Source organism: Oryctolagus cuniculus, chromosome 1, assembly GCF_964237555.1.
Source record: "Oryctolagus cuniculus chromosome 1, mOryCun1.1, whole genome shotgun sequence".
Lineage (NCBI taxonomy): Eukaryota > Metazoa > Chordata > Mammalia > Lagomorpha > Leporidae > Oryctolagus > Oryctolagus cuniculus.
In genome coordinates, this window is record NC_091432.1 from 226,863,227 (window position 1) to 226,879,702 (window position 16,476).

At 41.2% G+C, this 16,476-nt stretch overlaps 1 protein-coding gene and 1 non-coding gene across 8 annotated transcripts in view; both read right to left on the reverse strand.

Moving 5' to 3' along the window:
• Positions 1 to 16,476, reverse strand: part of RC3H2 (ring finger and CCCH-type domains 2) — a 63,784-nt gene that overhangs the window by 34,626 nt on the left and 12,682 nt on the right. For 6 of the 7 annotated variants that reach the window (XM_070056508.1, XM_008273357.4, XM_008273358.4 and 3 more), the window contains 6 exons: positions 16,314 to 16,431; positions 13,129 to 13,362; positions 5,970 to 6,145; positions 3,633 to 3,833; positions 1,098 to 1,230; positions 844 to 962 (listed from right to left, as the gene is read on the reverse strand). In XM_070056508.1, the coding sequence (XP_069912609.1) occupies positions 844 to 962; positions 1,098 to 1,230; positions 3,633 to 3,833; positions 5,970 to 6,145; positions 13,129 to 13,362; positions 16,314 to 16,431 (981 nt within the window). The remainder of the gene's footprint in view (positions 1 to 843; positions 963 to 1,097; positions 1,231 to 3,632; positions 3,834 to 5,969; positions 6,146 to 13,128; positions 13,363 to 16,313; positions 16,432 to 16,476) is intronic. The other variant, XM_017350094.3, reaches the window with a different exon arrangement.
• On the reverse strand, positions 1,312 to 1,422 carry LOC127485278 (small nucleolar RNA SNORD90). The gene has a single exon (XR_007912395.1). It is a non-coding gene; the product is annotated as a small nucleolar RNA SNORD90 (small nucleolar RNA).

A 16,476-nucleotide genomic window follows, 5' to 3' on the forward strand; every position in this document is an offset into this window, starting at 1 on the left:
ATAACCTTAGACATATTATTTAACCTCTTTAAAATCCAGCTTATGGGGCCAGCGCCGCGGCTCACTAGGCTAATCCTCCGCCTTGTGGTGCCAGCACACCGAGTTCTAGTCCCGGTCGGGGCGCCGGATTCTGTCCCGGTTGCCCCTCTTCCAGGCCAGCTCTCTGCTGTGGCCCGGGAGTGCAGTGGAGGATGGCCCAAGTATTTGGGCCCTGCACCCCATGGGAGACCAGGATAAGTACCTGGCTCTTGCCATCAGATCAGTGTGGTGCACCGGCCGCAGTGCGCCAGCCGCGACGGCCACTGGAGGGTGAACCAACAGCAAAAGGAAGACCTTTCTCTCTGTCTCTCTCTCTCACTGTCCACTCTGCCTGTCAAAATAAATAAATAAATAAATAAATAAATAAAATCCAGCTTGTGAACAGCAGTTACCTTGAAGGTGGCTGTGAGATTAAGAAAATATTTTATTGAGGTAAATATTGAACATCAGAATTGGCACATAGTAACTTAATAAATGGAAGCTATTGTTAGCAAGTGATAGCAATTAAGAAAAAAGTAGTGATCATTTCCCACAATGCCAAAGAACTACATAAAATATTTAGAAGGAAACAATGATCTATACTTAGTCAAAACCATTTGTAATGCAGTGAGTTTATATCTAAGATACTTCCTAAACTCTTGTTCTGTTATGAAATGTTTATCAGGAAAGGATTTCAAAAGAACAGATAAAAACTGTGAGAGAATAGTCATAAAGATAGTCCATTAATCAGATTACTAGCAAAGATGTTTCAAGATTAAACTGTGTTAGAGAGAACAGCAGTCAGAGTGCAATAAATATACTTACCTGAGGTGTCTCATGGCCTTTTCTACTATAATTTTGTATGAAGTCCACAAGACCATGAACCACGGTTTTAACAGCTACCATTGCATTTTCTAGCTGCTCCCAAGTTGGTGAAACAGCATCTAAAATAAGCCACCAAGGGGATGGGATGGCGGGTGGGAGGGGAGAATTTGTTAGTGGTAATTCTCTTGTGTTATTTACCTTAAAGGTTTAAAAAAAAAAAAAAAGAATAAGCAATTGAACATCTTTGCACATACCTGGATTAGGGTCTATGTTTGCAAGAAGCTCTAAATGAGGCCTCAGTCTATTTAAGTTAGCTGGGTCACCTGTTCGCTGCAGAACAATTGTCAACTCCTGGACACTCTTTGCAAACGATTCTGGAGACTGCAGCTAACAAACAGAAAAGAGTTTTTATTCTAAATCTTGATACATCTATATTCAAATGCTTTCAGTCAGTTCAATGTATGTAACAGGTTTTCAAGTGTCTTCAGAATCCATAGTAGGGGTATCAACGATGAACTAAATTTTCACCTCAGAATCTGCCCTATGAAATTCATCATGAGACACTTGGAAAACTTAATTATAAACTGTATTAGCTGAATAGGGTCAGAATGTAGATAAACTTGAGACATTGTAAAGCTAGCTGCTTTTGTACTAATACTCTGCACTTGTTTCCCACTTGTATTCCTTAGTTTACTTTGAAATTTAGAAAAAAATTTGTAAGAGTCTGATATTAAAAACAGAAATGGGGGCCAGCGCCATGGCTCACTTGGTTAATCCTCCACCTGCGGCGCCGGCATCCCATATGGGTGCCAGCTGCTCCTCTTCCAGTCCAGCTCTCTGCTGTGGCCTGGGAAGGCAGTGGAGGATGGCCCAAGTGCGTGGGCCCTGCACCCGCATGGGAGACCAGGAGGAAGCACCTGGCTCCTGGCTTCGGATCGGCGCAGTGCCGACCATAGCAGCCATTTGGGGAGTGAACCAACAGAAGGAAGACCTTTCTCTCTGTCTCTCCCTCTCACTGTCTATAACTCTAGTAAATATAAATTTAGTAAATATATATTTAGCAAATATAAATTTCCAAAGTACAGTCTATGGATTACAGTGGCTTCCCTCCCCCTCCACCGTTTTGCTTTTAATTAAAACATTTTTTAAAAATATTTACTTATTAGAAAGGCAGAGTTACAGAGAGAGAGAGCGAGGGAGAGAGGTCTTCCATCCGCTGGTTCACTCCTCGAATGGCCGCAATGGCTGGAGCTGTGCTGATCCGAAGCCTGGAGCCAGGAGCTTCTTCCAGGTCTCCCATGTGGGCCTTCTCAGGCCATAGCAGGGAGCTGGATGGGAAGTGGAGCAGCTGGGACTCGAACCAGTGCCCATATAGAATGCCGGCCTTGCAGGCGGTGGCTTTATCTGCTATGCCACAGCGCCGGCCCAAAAACATTTTTTATGTACTTAAAAAGGCAGAGACAGAGGTGGGTGGGAAGGGATTTTCCGCGTTCTGGCTCACTCCCCAGATCCTGCGGCAGCCAGGGCTGGGCCAGCTGAGGGCGGGAGCCTGGCGCTCCGTCCAGGTCTCCCCCGTGTCAGGTCCGGCGCCTGGGCTGCTCCACTCCTACCCCAGGCGCACTGGCAGGGGGCTGGGTGGAACTGGCGCTCGTAGGCGTGAGTGCTGCTCCGTCCGGCCCCGGGTCTGACTCTGCCCGAGTGTGGGCCCGGGGTTCCACGCCCACAGCCCCAGTGGTGCAGCAGTGTGCATTCTGAGAAGTGCAAATCAACAGGTAACCCAATGTATCAAAAATATCATCTTTTTGGTGTGTAATTAGCGCAAATAAACAATTCGGGGCATTGAACCTTCTTGTGTTCCGGGTTTGAAACCCCAGGAGCATTTCCCCTTACAACAGCTGCAGGTCAGGTGTGTAGCAGGTGCACGTGGCTGCTGGCTGATGTGTCAGGCAGGTCTAGACAGCGCTGGGGTGCGCGTGAGAACCGTCCCCGGGGAGCACGAAGCGTCTCGAGAAGGCCAGTGCCCCCACCTGGGGAGCTGAGAGCGCGCCGGGGCACAGGCGTCCTGGGCCAGCGCTGTGCCGGCGCGGTGAAGTCCCCCACAGGCCCCGGCCTGCGTCCCTGCTGCTCATGTCCAGCTGTTGGCTGGCCGCCTGGGACAGCAGCAGGAGCTGGCCCTAGTGCTGGGCCTTGCACCCCTGTGGGAGACCGGGATGGGACTCCTGCTTCTGCCTGGCCTGGTGCTGGCTGTTGTGGCCGCCTGCGGAGTGAACCAGCAGATGGGAGCTCTCCCCCCATTTCCTCCCTCGTTAACTCTTTCCAAATAAAGAAATAAACCTTCAAAAAAAAAAAAAAGAAAAAACAACTAAAAAAAAAAACAAAAAAAACCAGAAATCCCCAAACTGTTGGTTTTTCTTTACTCCCTTCAGAATACAGACAGCCCCTGACTTAGATGGTTTAACTCAGGATTTTTCAGCTTTACGACTGTATGAAAGTGATAGGCATTCAGTAGAAACTGGACTTCAAATTTTCCCAAGGTAGAGAGATATGGTCTGATGTTGGGCACTAGCAGCAAGCTGCAGATCCCATTCAGTCATATGATCATAGGGGAAAATCACCAGTGCTCCACAGTGTACTGTCTTCCTAAGTTATGATATCTTGCAAATTGGGTATACTTTCAACTTACAATGGATTTATAGGGATATAATGCCATAAGTCAAGGAGTATCTATATTCCAATATTCTTCAATGCAACAGCAATGGTATAAAATCAGCATCACTAATGTCACAAACCTTATCAATGATAGACTGCATATGTGATTTATGAGCCAAGTCACCATATAAAAGTGACGACCACTGCTCAGGTGAAATTCGGAGTCCTGCTTCCATAGCAATATGAACAATTTGGGCATCATGTTCTCTGCGTAATGCCTCATAACTACGAAATTCCTCCTTTAACTGCATCAGGGAAGAGTCTTCATCCCTTTTGGTAACCTAAAAAATAGAAATAAAAAAAACCCTCATTAGAATTGGTGTGCTCTTTCCCCTCTTAACCAATTCATGATGGGGTAGTAGGAGCATGGAGTGAAATCATACACAGTTTTCTCATAATATGCATTTTTCTCAAACTTTTGAAGACCCCCTTGTATGCAGACTTCAATTTCGGAAATGTATGTTGCATCACAAAGCAATAAAACAGAATCTGGGGCCCTTGTTGTGGTGTAGAAGGTTAAGCCACCACATGCGGCGTCAAGTCCTAGCTGCTCCACTTCCAATCCAGCAACCCTGCTTATGGCCTGGGAAATGCAGTGGAGGAAGGCCCAGGTGCTTGGGCTCCTCACCCATGAAGGAGAACCAGATGAAGTTCCTGAATTCTGGGGAGTGAACCAGCGGATGGAAGATCTCTCTCTGTCTCTTGCTCTCTATAAGTCAGCCTTTCAAATAAATAAATAAATCTTAAAAACAAAAAACAATCCGTTATTTGTGGCATTGGTAGGGTCATTCTGAATCTAAGGAAAGGATCTACAAAATTCAGGCTTCCAAGTCTACAAAGATGAGGCACAGTACTTGGAAAACCATGACTTCACTAAAAGTAAATGTCACCCAACTAAAGCCCTCTGGCATTAAGTCAGCATGATATCCTTTTAGTTATCCAAACACTGTATTTTAACATTTTAAATTACATAGCAGCAAGGATGAAATGAGCGCAGAAAATTGAAATCACTTTCTAAACCAGTATTTATTCAAATGTCAGGTCTCAGCACCAACTATAGATAGATGACAATTAAAAATCACTAATTTGAATGATATCTGTAAGGAAAAAACTCATTATATTAATGATATAAACACCCTAAAAACAGAGTCAGTCACTTCCAGTTGACAAATGATCTGTGTGATTTGGCTGTTTAGCAAAAATATAACGTTCCAGGAATCAGAGATTCACTTCAACTGTTGCCCTAAGGACATGGAATCATGCACTAAGGCTATCAGGCAAATACTGTCCAACCATAATTAGTGAAGCTTAATGCTTTAATTTGAACTCACTTCCATCATCTTACTTAAAACTAAACAATTTTTGGCCAAGGAAATCCTTTCCCTATCTGTTTTTCACTCTTGGGGCTATAAAATCAGCAAAAAATTCAAAAAAGCTTTGGTTTCAAATTTACCTGTTTTACTTCCATAGAAGCCAAGAAGTCTATTTCCAAGTTCTTAAGCCTCTTTCAAGACCTAGCCAGCAACCTATACTCTTATACCATATGGAAATTTAAAGAACTTAGCCTGCTTCCCATGTCTTCAGTATTTGATATCAACTATTATCATAACAGACAATTAAATTACATTTAAAAATCTCTTGGGATTCTTCCATCTCTTTTCCACCAGAACAGAAACAAAAACAAAAACAAAAACACCACCAAAACAAAGCACCTAAATGCAGAGTGGGGCAAGCTTAAATTTTCACTTCCTTGTTCCCAAGATAACATATAGGCAAGGTTTCAGACTGAAAACTTAATCACACAGAGAATGAGATAAAAATAGTAATAATGTGTTACAAAATCTATCTACTCTAATAAAACTTTCAATATAGTTTCTGACATTCTTTATAAATGTAAATGAAGTAGGATTCTATAGTCCATTTTTACTATCCAGCTTTAAATGACAAAAATCCAAAGTTTGCCAAACTACTTCAATAGATTATGTTCTGTTAACTGACAGTCTCACATATGGGTTCTCATTCTGTTAACAGGTAACAATTGGTGTTACCAACTGGTAGCTTCGCAGACGCAGTCATTCAGAAGGAGTTACCTCTCAACACTTTTTTTCTTTTGAAACTATTATTTCTATTAAAGGCACAGTTACAAAGGAGGGACAGAACTTCCATCTGCTGGTTCACTCCTCAACTGGCCGCAACAGCCAAGGGTCGACCAGGACAAAGCCAAGAGCCTAGAACCAGAGCTCATGTGGGATTCTGGTGTCGCAGACAGAGGCTTAACCAGCTGCCACACTGCCCCTCCTTTCAACTCTTGTAAATATTCTGAATTTCTGGGGCCTCTAAACTGAGTAAGACAAATTCTTAGAAAACCTCTGTCTTATAATCAGTCATGTAATCTTTAGATATTGCTTACTGCTTACCTTAAAACACGAAGCTCTATACAGTAGTTGTACAACGTGACCAATACTTGTTTTTGATGCCTGAGGAAATCTTGGCTCTAGTCTTTGCACGACAAAAAGTACCAAAACTTTCCTTGAGAGAGCAGATCCATCTTCTAATGCCAACAATACCAGCTTCAAGGCCTCTTCTTGCATAGCTAGGAATATTAAAGGAAGATGAATTCAGGATAAATGAGAGACTCCGCAGATCATGTCTGTTACAGGAATCATTGGTTATTTATTCATAATGCTCCATTACTCACAATCTGTATTTATTTATTTATTTATTTACAGGCAAAGTGGACAGTGAGAGAGAGAGAGAGAGAGAAAGGTCTTCCCTTGCCGTTGGTTCACCCTCTAATGGCCACCAAGGCCGGCATGTTGCAGCTGGCGTACCGCGCTGATCTGAAGCCAGGAGCCAGGTGCTTCTCCTGGTCTCCCATGGGGTGCAGGGCCCAAGCACTTGGGCCATCCTCCACTGCACTCCTGGGCCATAGCAGAGAGCTGGCCTGGAAGAGGGGCAACCGGGACAGAATCCGGCGCCCCGACCGGGATTAGAACCCGGTGTGCCAGCGCCGCAGGCAGAGGATTAGCCTATTGAGCTGCGGCACCGGCCTTGTATTTATTTATTTTTAAAGAGTTATTTATTCAAAAGGCAGAGTGACAAAGGGAGAGGGAGAGACATAGAGAGAGATCTTCCATTCATTTGTTCACTTCCCAAATGGCAGCAACAAGGACGGGAGCAAAGCCAGGAGCCTGGAACTCCATTCAGGTCTCCCATTTGAGTGGCAGGAATCCAAGTACTTGAGCGACTATCCACTCTTGCCCCGCACATCACCAGAGAACTGGTTTGGATGCAGAGTAGCCAGGACTTGAGCCTGCACGAACCCATACTCCAATATGAGATGCCAGAGTCACACATGGCAGCTTAACTCACTGTGTGAGTGGCATATTTGGGATGCAGGCACTGCTTTACCTGCTGCCTGCATTGTCAGCATCCTATTAAGAATGCCAGTTCCAGGTCGAACTGCTCTACTTCTGATCCAGCTCCCAGCTAATGTGCCTGGGAAAAGAGCAAAGGATGGCCAAATTGCTTGGACCCCTGGGAGACTGGGAGGAAGCTCCTGGCTCGATCTGGCCCAGCCCTGGCTGTTGTGACCATTTGGGAAGTGAACCAGCAGATGGAAGACCTCTATCTCTGCCCCTCTAACTCTACCTTGTTTCAAATAAATAAAATAAATAAATATTTAAAAAATTATTTTTTACTTACTGTATTTTATTTGAGGGGCAGAGAGACAGAGAAAGGGAGGGAGAGAGAAACAGAAAAAGAAAGAGACCTCCTATCCAATAGTTTACTTCCCAAATGCTTGGGAGCCAGGAACTCAATCCAGGTTTTCCATGTGGGTGGCAGGAATACAACCATTTAAGTCATCACCTGCTGCCACCTGAAGTATGCACGAGCAGGAAGCTGGAATCCAGAGCAGAGCCAGGACTCTGACACTCCGACATAGGATGTGGGCATCCCAAGTAGTGTTTTAATAACTGAGCCAACAGCTCTCTGCTGTGGCCAGGGAGTGCAGTGGAGGATGGCCCAAGTACTTGGGCCCTGCACCCCATGGGAGACCAGGAGAAGTACCTGGCTCCTGGCTTCGGATCAGCGCGGTGCGCCGGCCGCAGTGCGCCAGCCGCAGCGCCCATTGGAGGGTGAACCAACGGCAAAGGAAGACCTTTCTCTCTGTCTCTCTCTCTCACTGTCCACTCTGCCTATAAAAAAATAAAAAAAATAAAAAATAACTGAGCCAAGTACTTACCCCAGGTCACTGACTTTATGTATGAAATTGTTATTTTGCCTGTAAGAACTATTTTGTATTTAATTAAAATGATATTAGCCTCTGTATGAAATACTTAAAGAAGGTATTCATTTCTTTTATGTTGTTTTATGGCCAGGGATGCATAGCACAATCTCAATCCAATCATGTGGGGGTATCTAGCAAACCTTAACTAAGAAACATTGTTTTATAGAACAAATGGCTTGTATTCAAGAATATCATGGTTGGGGCGGACATTGTGACACAGCAGGTTAAGCCACCACTTGGAATGCCCACATCCCACATGGGAATGCCAGTTCTAGTCCTGCTACCCACATGGGGGACCCTGATGGAATTCCTGGCTCTTGCCTCTTGGCATTAGCCTGGCATGGCCCCAGCTGTTGTAACTATTTGGGGAAAGAACCAGTGGATGGAAGATTCATTCTCTCTCTCTCTCTCTGTGTCACTCTTTTCAATAAATCTTAAAAAAAAAAAAAAAAAAAAAAAAAAAAAGGTCATGAGAAATGGTTCCAGATCAAATACTTAAAAGAGATGAAAAACTTGGACCAGATTTTATACCGAAAGCAAAGAAATGCTATAAAAGACAGTTTGGGATAGCTGACAAAACAACCACAGACTGCAGCACTGTGTCATGTTATATCTGATAAATAAAATGCTGCTACATAATAGTATCATTTTTAGGAAGCATACTGAAGTACTAAGGGTAAAAGGATATAAATTAAGCAACTTATCCTTAAATGGTTTGAAAAAGAAAATAACACACACCCTGGGAGGCAGCAGATAATGGCTCAAGTATTTGGGACGCTGCCACCCACATGGGAAACCAGACTGCAATTCCAGGGTCCTGGCCTTGGCCTGGTCCAGCCCTTAGCTGCCATAGGCATTTGGAGAGTGAATTACTGGATTGAAGATCTCTCAATCTGTCCCTATCTACCTATGCCCCTTTCACTGTGCCATTCACAATAAACCAAAATAAGTAACTTTTTTAAAATGGGGGAGACATCATTTTAAAACCAATTGATGTGAGTAAAGAGTATACAAGGAATCCTCTACATTATTTTTGTAATTTTTAGTAGATTTCAAAATATTAAAAAATGAAAAATACATGATTATCAATCAAAATAATGGAACTTCAGAGTCAAGAGATCTAGACTTCAGATTCACAAATCGAACTTCTTTTTCCACGTAATGCGATGGAGACTCAGCGAAGCCAAAAGAACGTACCTAGTCAGGCAGCAAATTAGAGCTAGAATCAGCTAGAATCCAAGACACTTTTTTTTTAAACAAAAAAAATTGAGGTAAAAATCATATAAAAATAACCATTTTAAAGTATGCAATTCATTGGTATTTATATATACATGTATAACATCATACAACCATAAACTCTTTCTAGTTCTAAGACATTCTTTCACTCCAAAGGAAACCCCACAGTTATCAAGCAGTCAACAGTCATACCCTCTTTCCAATCAGCACCTGCAATCACTTGTCTAGTTTCTTTCACTTAGCGCAATGTTTCTGAAATTCATCTACATGCAGCATGTTTGAGTATTTTAGTTTTTGAACAATATTCTATTTACAGACACACCACATACTGCTTAGCCATTATTAGTTGGCAGACATTTGGACTGTTTTCAGTTTTTCACTATTGTGAATAATGCTGCTATAAACATTTGTGTAAAAGTGGTAGTTTGAATAACTGTTTTGTATTTTCTTGAGTATGTAACTAGGAGTAAAACTGCTGGGTCAGATGTCATCCTATATTTAACTTTTTAAGGAAATGACAAATTATTTTCCACAGCAGCATACCATGTTACATGGCCACGTTCTACATATCCTTATCAACATTTGCTATTTTTGATTAGATAAAATTATGGACAATAGAGAAGGTGTAACTATTTACAGTTCCCTAATAATGACACTTAGCATTTTGCCTGGTGCTTGTTGATCATCTGTATCTCTTCTTTGGAGATCAAATCCTTTACTCAGTTTTAAATTTATTTTCTGTTGTTGTTTTTGAGTTCTTAGAGATCTATTATCCAGTCTAATGTTTCCAAGATAAACAAACATGACAAAATATCCAAATACAATATTCTCAAATTATAAATAAATCTAATTTTAAAAGTATTTGAAAATTTAACTTTGTATTATAGAAAATTTTAAACATCCATCAAAGTAGAGATAACATATATCCATAACGCAGCTGTTGCTAGTCAGTTTCTTTTTTTTTTTTTTTTTTTTTTTGGACAGGCAGAGTGGACAGTGAGAGAGAGAGACAGAGAGAAAGGTCTTCCTTTGCCGTTGGTTCACCCTCCAATGGCCGCCACAGCTGGCGCACCACGCTGCTCCGAAGCCAGGAGCCAGGTGCTTCTCCTGGTCTCCCATGGGGTGCAGGGTCCAAGCACTTGGGCCATCCTCCACTGCACTCCCGGGCCACAGCAGAGAGCTGGCCTGGAAGAGAGGCAACCAGGAAAGAATCCAGTGTCCCTACCTGGACTAGAACCCGGTGTGTTGGTGCCGCTAGGTGGAAGATTAGCCTATTGAGCCGCGGCACCAGCCGCTAGTCAATTTCACTTACTTTCTATTCTCCTTTCTAGTTTGTTTCGGCTGAATTATTTTGAAGTCAGTTCTGACAACACTGCTTCACCCTTAATACTTCAGTTTGTATTTCTAACAAGGCCTTTAAAAAATGTTAACACCACTATTAGACCTATCAAAATTAATGTATTTCCTTAATATGTTCTAATACTCCATTTCCTATTTTCTCCCACATTTTCAAAAATGTCCTCTTGTATGTGGTTTAATTATCCAAATAGAGTCCACACATTGCTTTTGGTTGAAAGGTCTTTAGGCTTAAAAAAAAGAAATTCTATGCCAATTCCCCACTACCTTCTATCTCTCCATGTAAAAGAAAACACACTTATTTGTTGAAAAAACAATCATTTTACTAAGGCAGTTCCTTCATTCTAGATAAGGCTAATTTTGTGCTTGCAATATGTCCAAATTTTTTCTTCCAGCCACCCTTTTAAAATTTTTTTTGGTTTTTTATTTATTTGAAAGACAGAGGGACAGAGAGAGAGGGGAAAAAGAGATCTTCTATCTTCTGATTCACCCCTGCAATGGCTGTAAAAGCCAGTCTGGGCCAGGCAGAAGCCAGGAGCCAAGAACTCCAGTCTGGTCTCCTACATGGGTGGCAGATACGCAAGAACTTAGTGAGCCACTGGCACCATGGCTCCTCGGTTAATCCTCTGCCTGCGGCGCTGGCATCCCATATGGGTTGCCAGGTTCTAGTCCCGGTTGCTCCTCCTCCAGTCCAGCTCTCTGCTGTGGCCCGGGAAGGCAGTGGAGGATGGCCCAGGTGCTTGGGCCCTGCACCCGCATGGGAGACCAGGAGGAAGCTCCTGGCTCCTGGCTTCGGATCGGCACAGTGTCGGCCATAGCGGCCATTTGGGGAGTGAACCGATGGAAGGAAGACCTTCCTCTCTGTCTTTCTGACTCTGTCTGTAAAAAAAAAAAAAAGAAAAGAAAAAAATAATCTGGAGATCACATCCTAGCAGAACATACACATCTTCCTCATTCCTTTCAACAGTTGCATAGTAAGCACTCCACTGGAAGGATACACTAGTTTATTAAATTGGTCCTTTATTCACAAAGCTGCTTCCAGATGTTTGCTGTTACAAGCAGTATTTTATAATAATGTTAATTTTGTACTTTTGCTGTATCTTTAGATGAATTTGTGGGATTGCTGGAACCACAGATAAAAGCAGAAGTGATTTTGTTAAATGTTGCCAAATTCCTCTTTGTAAAAGTTTGGACCATTTTGCATTGATACTATTGGATGAAAGTATAAGAGTCCCTTCAGCCCTGCCAACAAAACATTATTAAATTTCTAGATTCTGTCAATCTGATATGTGAGAACTGGTATTTCACCATGACCTCTCTTAATGAGAAAAACTGAGTATTCTTTATATATTACAGATCACTTGCAGTTACTTTTTTTTAAATATTTTATTATTTTTTTTAATATATTTGACAGGTAGAGCTATAGACAGTGAGAGAGAGAGAGAGAGACAGAAAGGTCTTCCTTCTGTTGGTTCACTCCCCAAACGGCTGCTACGGCCGGAGCTACGCCGATCCGAAGCCAGAAGCCAGGTGCTTCTTCCTGGTCTCCCACGCGGGTGCACGGGCCCAAGCACTTGGGCCAGCCTCCACTGCCTTCCCGGGGCCACAGCAGAGAGCTGGACTGGAAGAGGAGCAACCAGGACTAGAACCCGGCGCCTATATGAGATGCTGGTGCCGCAGGCGGAGGACCAACCAAGTGAGCCACGGCGCCAGCCAACAGTTACTTTTTTATTATGATTACCTCTTTGTATCTTTTGCCAATTTTTCAATTGGGTTTTTGGTCTTTTACTCCTGAATTTTTAGAAGCATCGTTTATATAAGCTCTTTGAGATATAATTTGTAAATATGTCCCCAAGTTTGTCACCTTTTTACTTTGTAATTTTTTTGCAAGGCAAGTTAAACACAAAATTATACAGTCAAACATCAGTGTTTTCCTTTTTTGCTTCTGGACTTCAAGTCACACTTAGAAAACTGTTCCCTATCCCCAGGTTACAGAGGAAGTCACTCCTTTGCTTTGTTACTCATATAGCTTCTTTTTTAAAAATCACAACTATTTCTGACCTTTCTTAAATTTATGTAGGCACAGGGTATTAATCCAATTTTATCTTTATCCACATATCTATCCAGTTGATCCAATGCCACTTATTAAAATAGTTTGTTTCACAAAAATAAATTTTACCAAAACTACAGATCTAAATTAGAACTATGAAAACAGAAGATAAAAATAAAGCTTCTGGAAGAAAATTTAGTTCATAACACTCTATAAAAACAGACTATAGATAGCACTAACCATAAAGGAATTATCCTGTTACTATTTTTAAATAATTTCTGTGCTTCCCAAGTTTTAAAGACAATCAAAAGCTTTACTTTTTTTTTTAGACTGGAAAAAAATAAAAAGATTTGCTTTTCCTTTCCTTACAACCTGTACAATTTTAAGTCTCTTTCTAACTCAAATTTCTAATTTGCAAAATCGTAGCTGTGAAATCTATCTTCATGACAAAGATTAAATGAGAAATGCTTTAAAACACAGAAGCACTGTCCATTATACAGATTATGATCAACAAATCTTTAACTATGTCAAGATCTGTATATATAAAAATGGGGAAAGTATCAGAATTCTTGCCTATCTCTAGAAATTGGCATACTCAAGCCCTAAAAGCCAACAAGAAAGGTAAGATAGTGATCTATCTTACCTGGCCCTAGAAACTGGCATCCTCGAGCCCTGACAGCAGCCCATAGATTGGCAGACAATTGCTGAGGGTTCTGATGCTGTAATATCAGTTCTGTTACAGTTCTTTCTCCAAGTGAACGGGCTGCTCGCATGGCTCTGACACGACCTTCTTCCTCCACCAGTTGACAGTTTACAAGTGTCACCAGTTTCCTTTGCATTGGACGGCTCAGTGCGCTCTGGTTCAAACTAGCTACACCTTTAGGAAAAGGGAAACAAAGGGAACTAAAGTTTTTTCAATAAAAAAGAAGTCAATTTTCATTATATGTAACTGTTAAGTCACAATTCCTAATGAGTCCCTTATAACATACTTTCATTTCTCTAATAACGAGTATTCTGTCTCTGTTTATAACTATTCTGCGCTAATAAAGAGTCTACGTCTTAGTTACTTCACACTTTATTGAGGTTTCTTTCTGCTAGGTTGTACTTTAACTATAATTAGACTGTTCTCCATCCTTACTAAAACAATTGATGATAGATGTAAGGATGACAATGAAAAATTCAACCTGAAAGTAACAATTAATAATGACTGTAATAATTTTTTCAATTGTACAAAAGACATTTAGAACACTCTTCAATAGTAAGCTTTTAGTTATGTCTTCTTTTTACCTACTCCAGGACACTGCTCCAGCAATTCTACCATCTTCTTCATCATCATCAACTCTCCAATACTATTTGATCATGTCCATCAGTACATAGTAAGAACAAATAATGCCGTTATTTCATTCATCTTAAAAATAAATCTTTTCAATGACCCTTCCTCCCTGCAAGATCTACCTCATTCATTTCTTTACTCCCTTTTGTAACAAATTCTATTTTCACCATTCAGGTTCCTTGCTTCATAATCTCTAAATGTACTCCAACAAGTTTTTGGCACTATCAGTTGACCAAAATTATTCTTGTCAAGACAATCATTACCACTACTTTGTCACATCAATGGTTAATTCTCAGTCCTTACTTGATCTTCCATTAGCATTCAAAACAAATAATTATTTCTCACTCCTTTAAACACTTTATTTGGCTTCCAGAACACACTATTCTCTTGGTTTTCTTCCTTCCTTCATTTTTTTTCTCTGATCTCTTAATGTTAAAGGGCCGCAGAACCCAGTCTACTTCTCTTCTGTATCTGCACTCACTACTCATGTGATCTCATTCATTCTCGCTGTTCTAAATAACACGTACACCAATGACTTCCAAAGTTGGAGCTCGTGAATCCCATCCCTTAACAACAACCTTGTCTATGCATTAGTCACTTATAAGCACCCAAGTGAATGTAAGAAATCTTAAATTTTCTATGACTAAAATTGAACTTGCCCATTCTTACCTGGACCTGATCTACCTCTAGTATTTTCTTTTTCTGTTTTTTGTTTTGTTTTGTTTTGTTTTTTGTTTTTTTGACAGGCAGAGTGGACAGTGAGAGAGAGAGAGAGAGACAGAGAGAAAGGTCTTCCTTTTGCTGTTGGTTCACCCTCTAATGGCCGCCACGGCCAGCGTGCTGCGGGTGGCGCACCGCGCTGATCTGAAGCCAGGAGCCAGGTGCTTTTCCTGGTCTCCCATGTGGGTGCAGGGCCCAAGGACTTGGGCCATCCTCCACTGCACTCCCGGGCCACAGCAGAGAGCTGGCCTGGAAGAGGGGCAACCGGGACAGAATCCAGTGCCCCGACCGGGACTAGAACCCAGTGTGCTGTCGCCGCAGGTGGAGGATTAGCCTAGTGAGCCGTGGCGCTGGCCCCTCTAGTATTTTCTATCTAAGTTCATGGTAACTCCTCCTTCCAAGAGTTCAGGCCAAAAAAGCCCAGAAATAATACTTGTTTTCTGATATTTCTATCATACTCCACAGCAAATATTCTTGACTCTATCTTTACAATACACCCAGATTCACCACTTCTCACAATAGCCTGTTAACTGATCATCCTGTTTCTACCTTTGGTCTTGTATACTGAATTCTCAACAGAGCAGCCAGAGTGATCTTTTAACATCAGTCAGATGAGGTCATTCCTCTTCCCTAAACCCTGGAGTGACTCTTCACTTCTACTCAGAGTAAAAGCTCAAAAATGACCTGTAAGTCTGCACACCACCTGGCCACACAATCTCACCTCATCTTGCATTGCTCACTTTCTTTTACTCCAGGCACACTCTCCTCTGGCTTTTCTATGAAGACATTAGGCACTGCCGGGGGATTCTGTACTGGCTATTCTCTCCCTGGAACACTCTTATCCCAGAACCCATAAAGTTAATTACCTCATCTCTTTCACTGCATTTCAAGTTCAAATCCCATCTATTTAATAAGCCCCATATTTGTCACCCTTTTAAAAACTTCAATCTACCCTCTACCCCTCACCCTGACATCTCTGATTCCTGTAAAACTGTATTGTTTTCTTTTTGTAGCAATTCTTATAGCAAGTGATATAATTTGCTATTTATTATATTAATTGTTTATTACAATTGTTTCCCCTTTTCTAAAATATAAACGCTCAGGGCAGGTGTTTTTGTTTCATTTACTAGTGTATCCCAGGTACCAGAATAGTGTCTAGTACTTGGCCCGCCCTCTTTACTTTTCTATTCAATGAATAAAGGAATGAATGAATAAGGTGGACAAGATAAAGTTCTCAAGAAAATCACTACATACAAAGTATTCAATGGTACAAAGCAGGAAAAAAATAAACGATTCATTCAACAACTATTTACTACAACGTTAGTCACTGTGTAGACGGTGATTAAAAAAATTCTACTTTTGCCATAGCACTTAAAATAATTTATTACACTTGTCCACCTAACATCCTTGCTCCATGAAGGCAGTGATCCTAACCACTGTAAGTTTTCAATAAAGTTTAATGAATGACTGAATAAATACATAGAGCTATCCTAACAGGACTTACCAAAACTAATATTCTGCTATAGCACTATCAGTTTAATCAAAGAACACAAACACTATATAAATTTCAACATGGAGTGAATTTGATAAATTCTTAAGTTATAACAGTATCAGCTTTTTAAAAAAATACAATATTCTCAGTGCAAAAGTTTTTCAAGAGGTCTCTCAAGTTTTCAAAAATTTCAATCATTTAATGGAGGCTCAATATCAAGTCTTTCAAAAGAAATATATTATCATGTCCTACCCACCAATAATAATGCTTTCCATGAACTTACCTTTACCTCCACTTAACGGTTTTAAGTAGAGTGCCAAATCCTCAACGCATTTCTTTGCAACCTCATAGTGTTTATTCTCACCTAAATTACTTAACTTTATCGACTGATGATCTGGTACCTAAAAAAAGAAAAGACTATGGAAATACCCTTATCCAGTTCATGC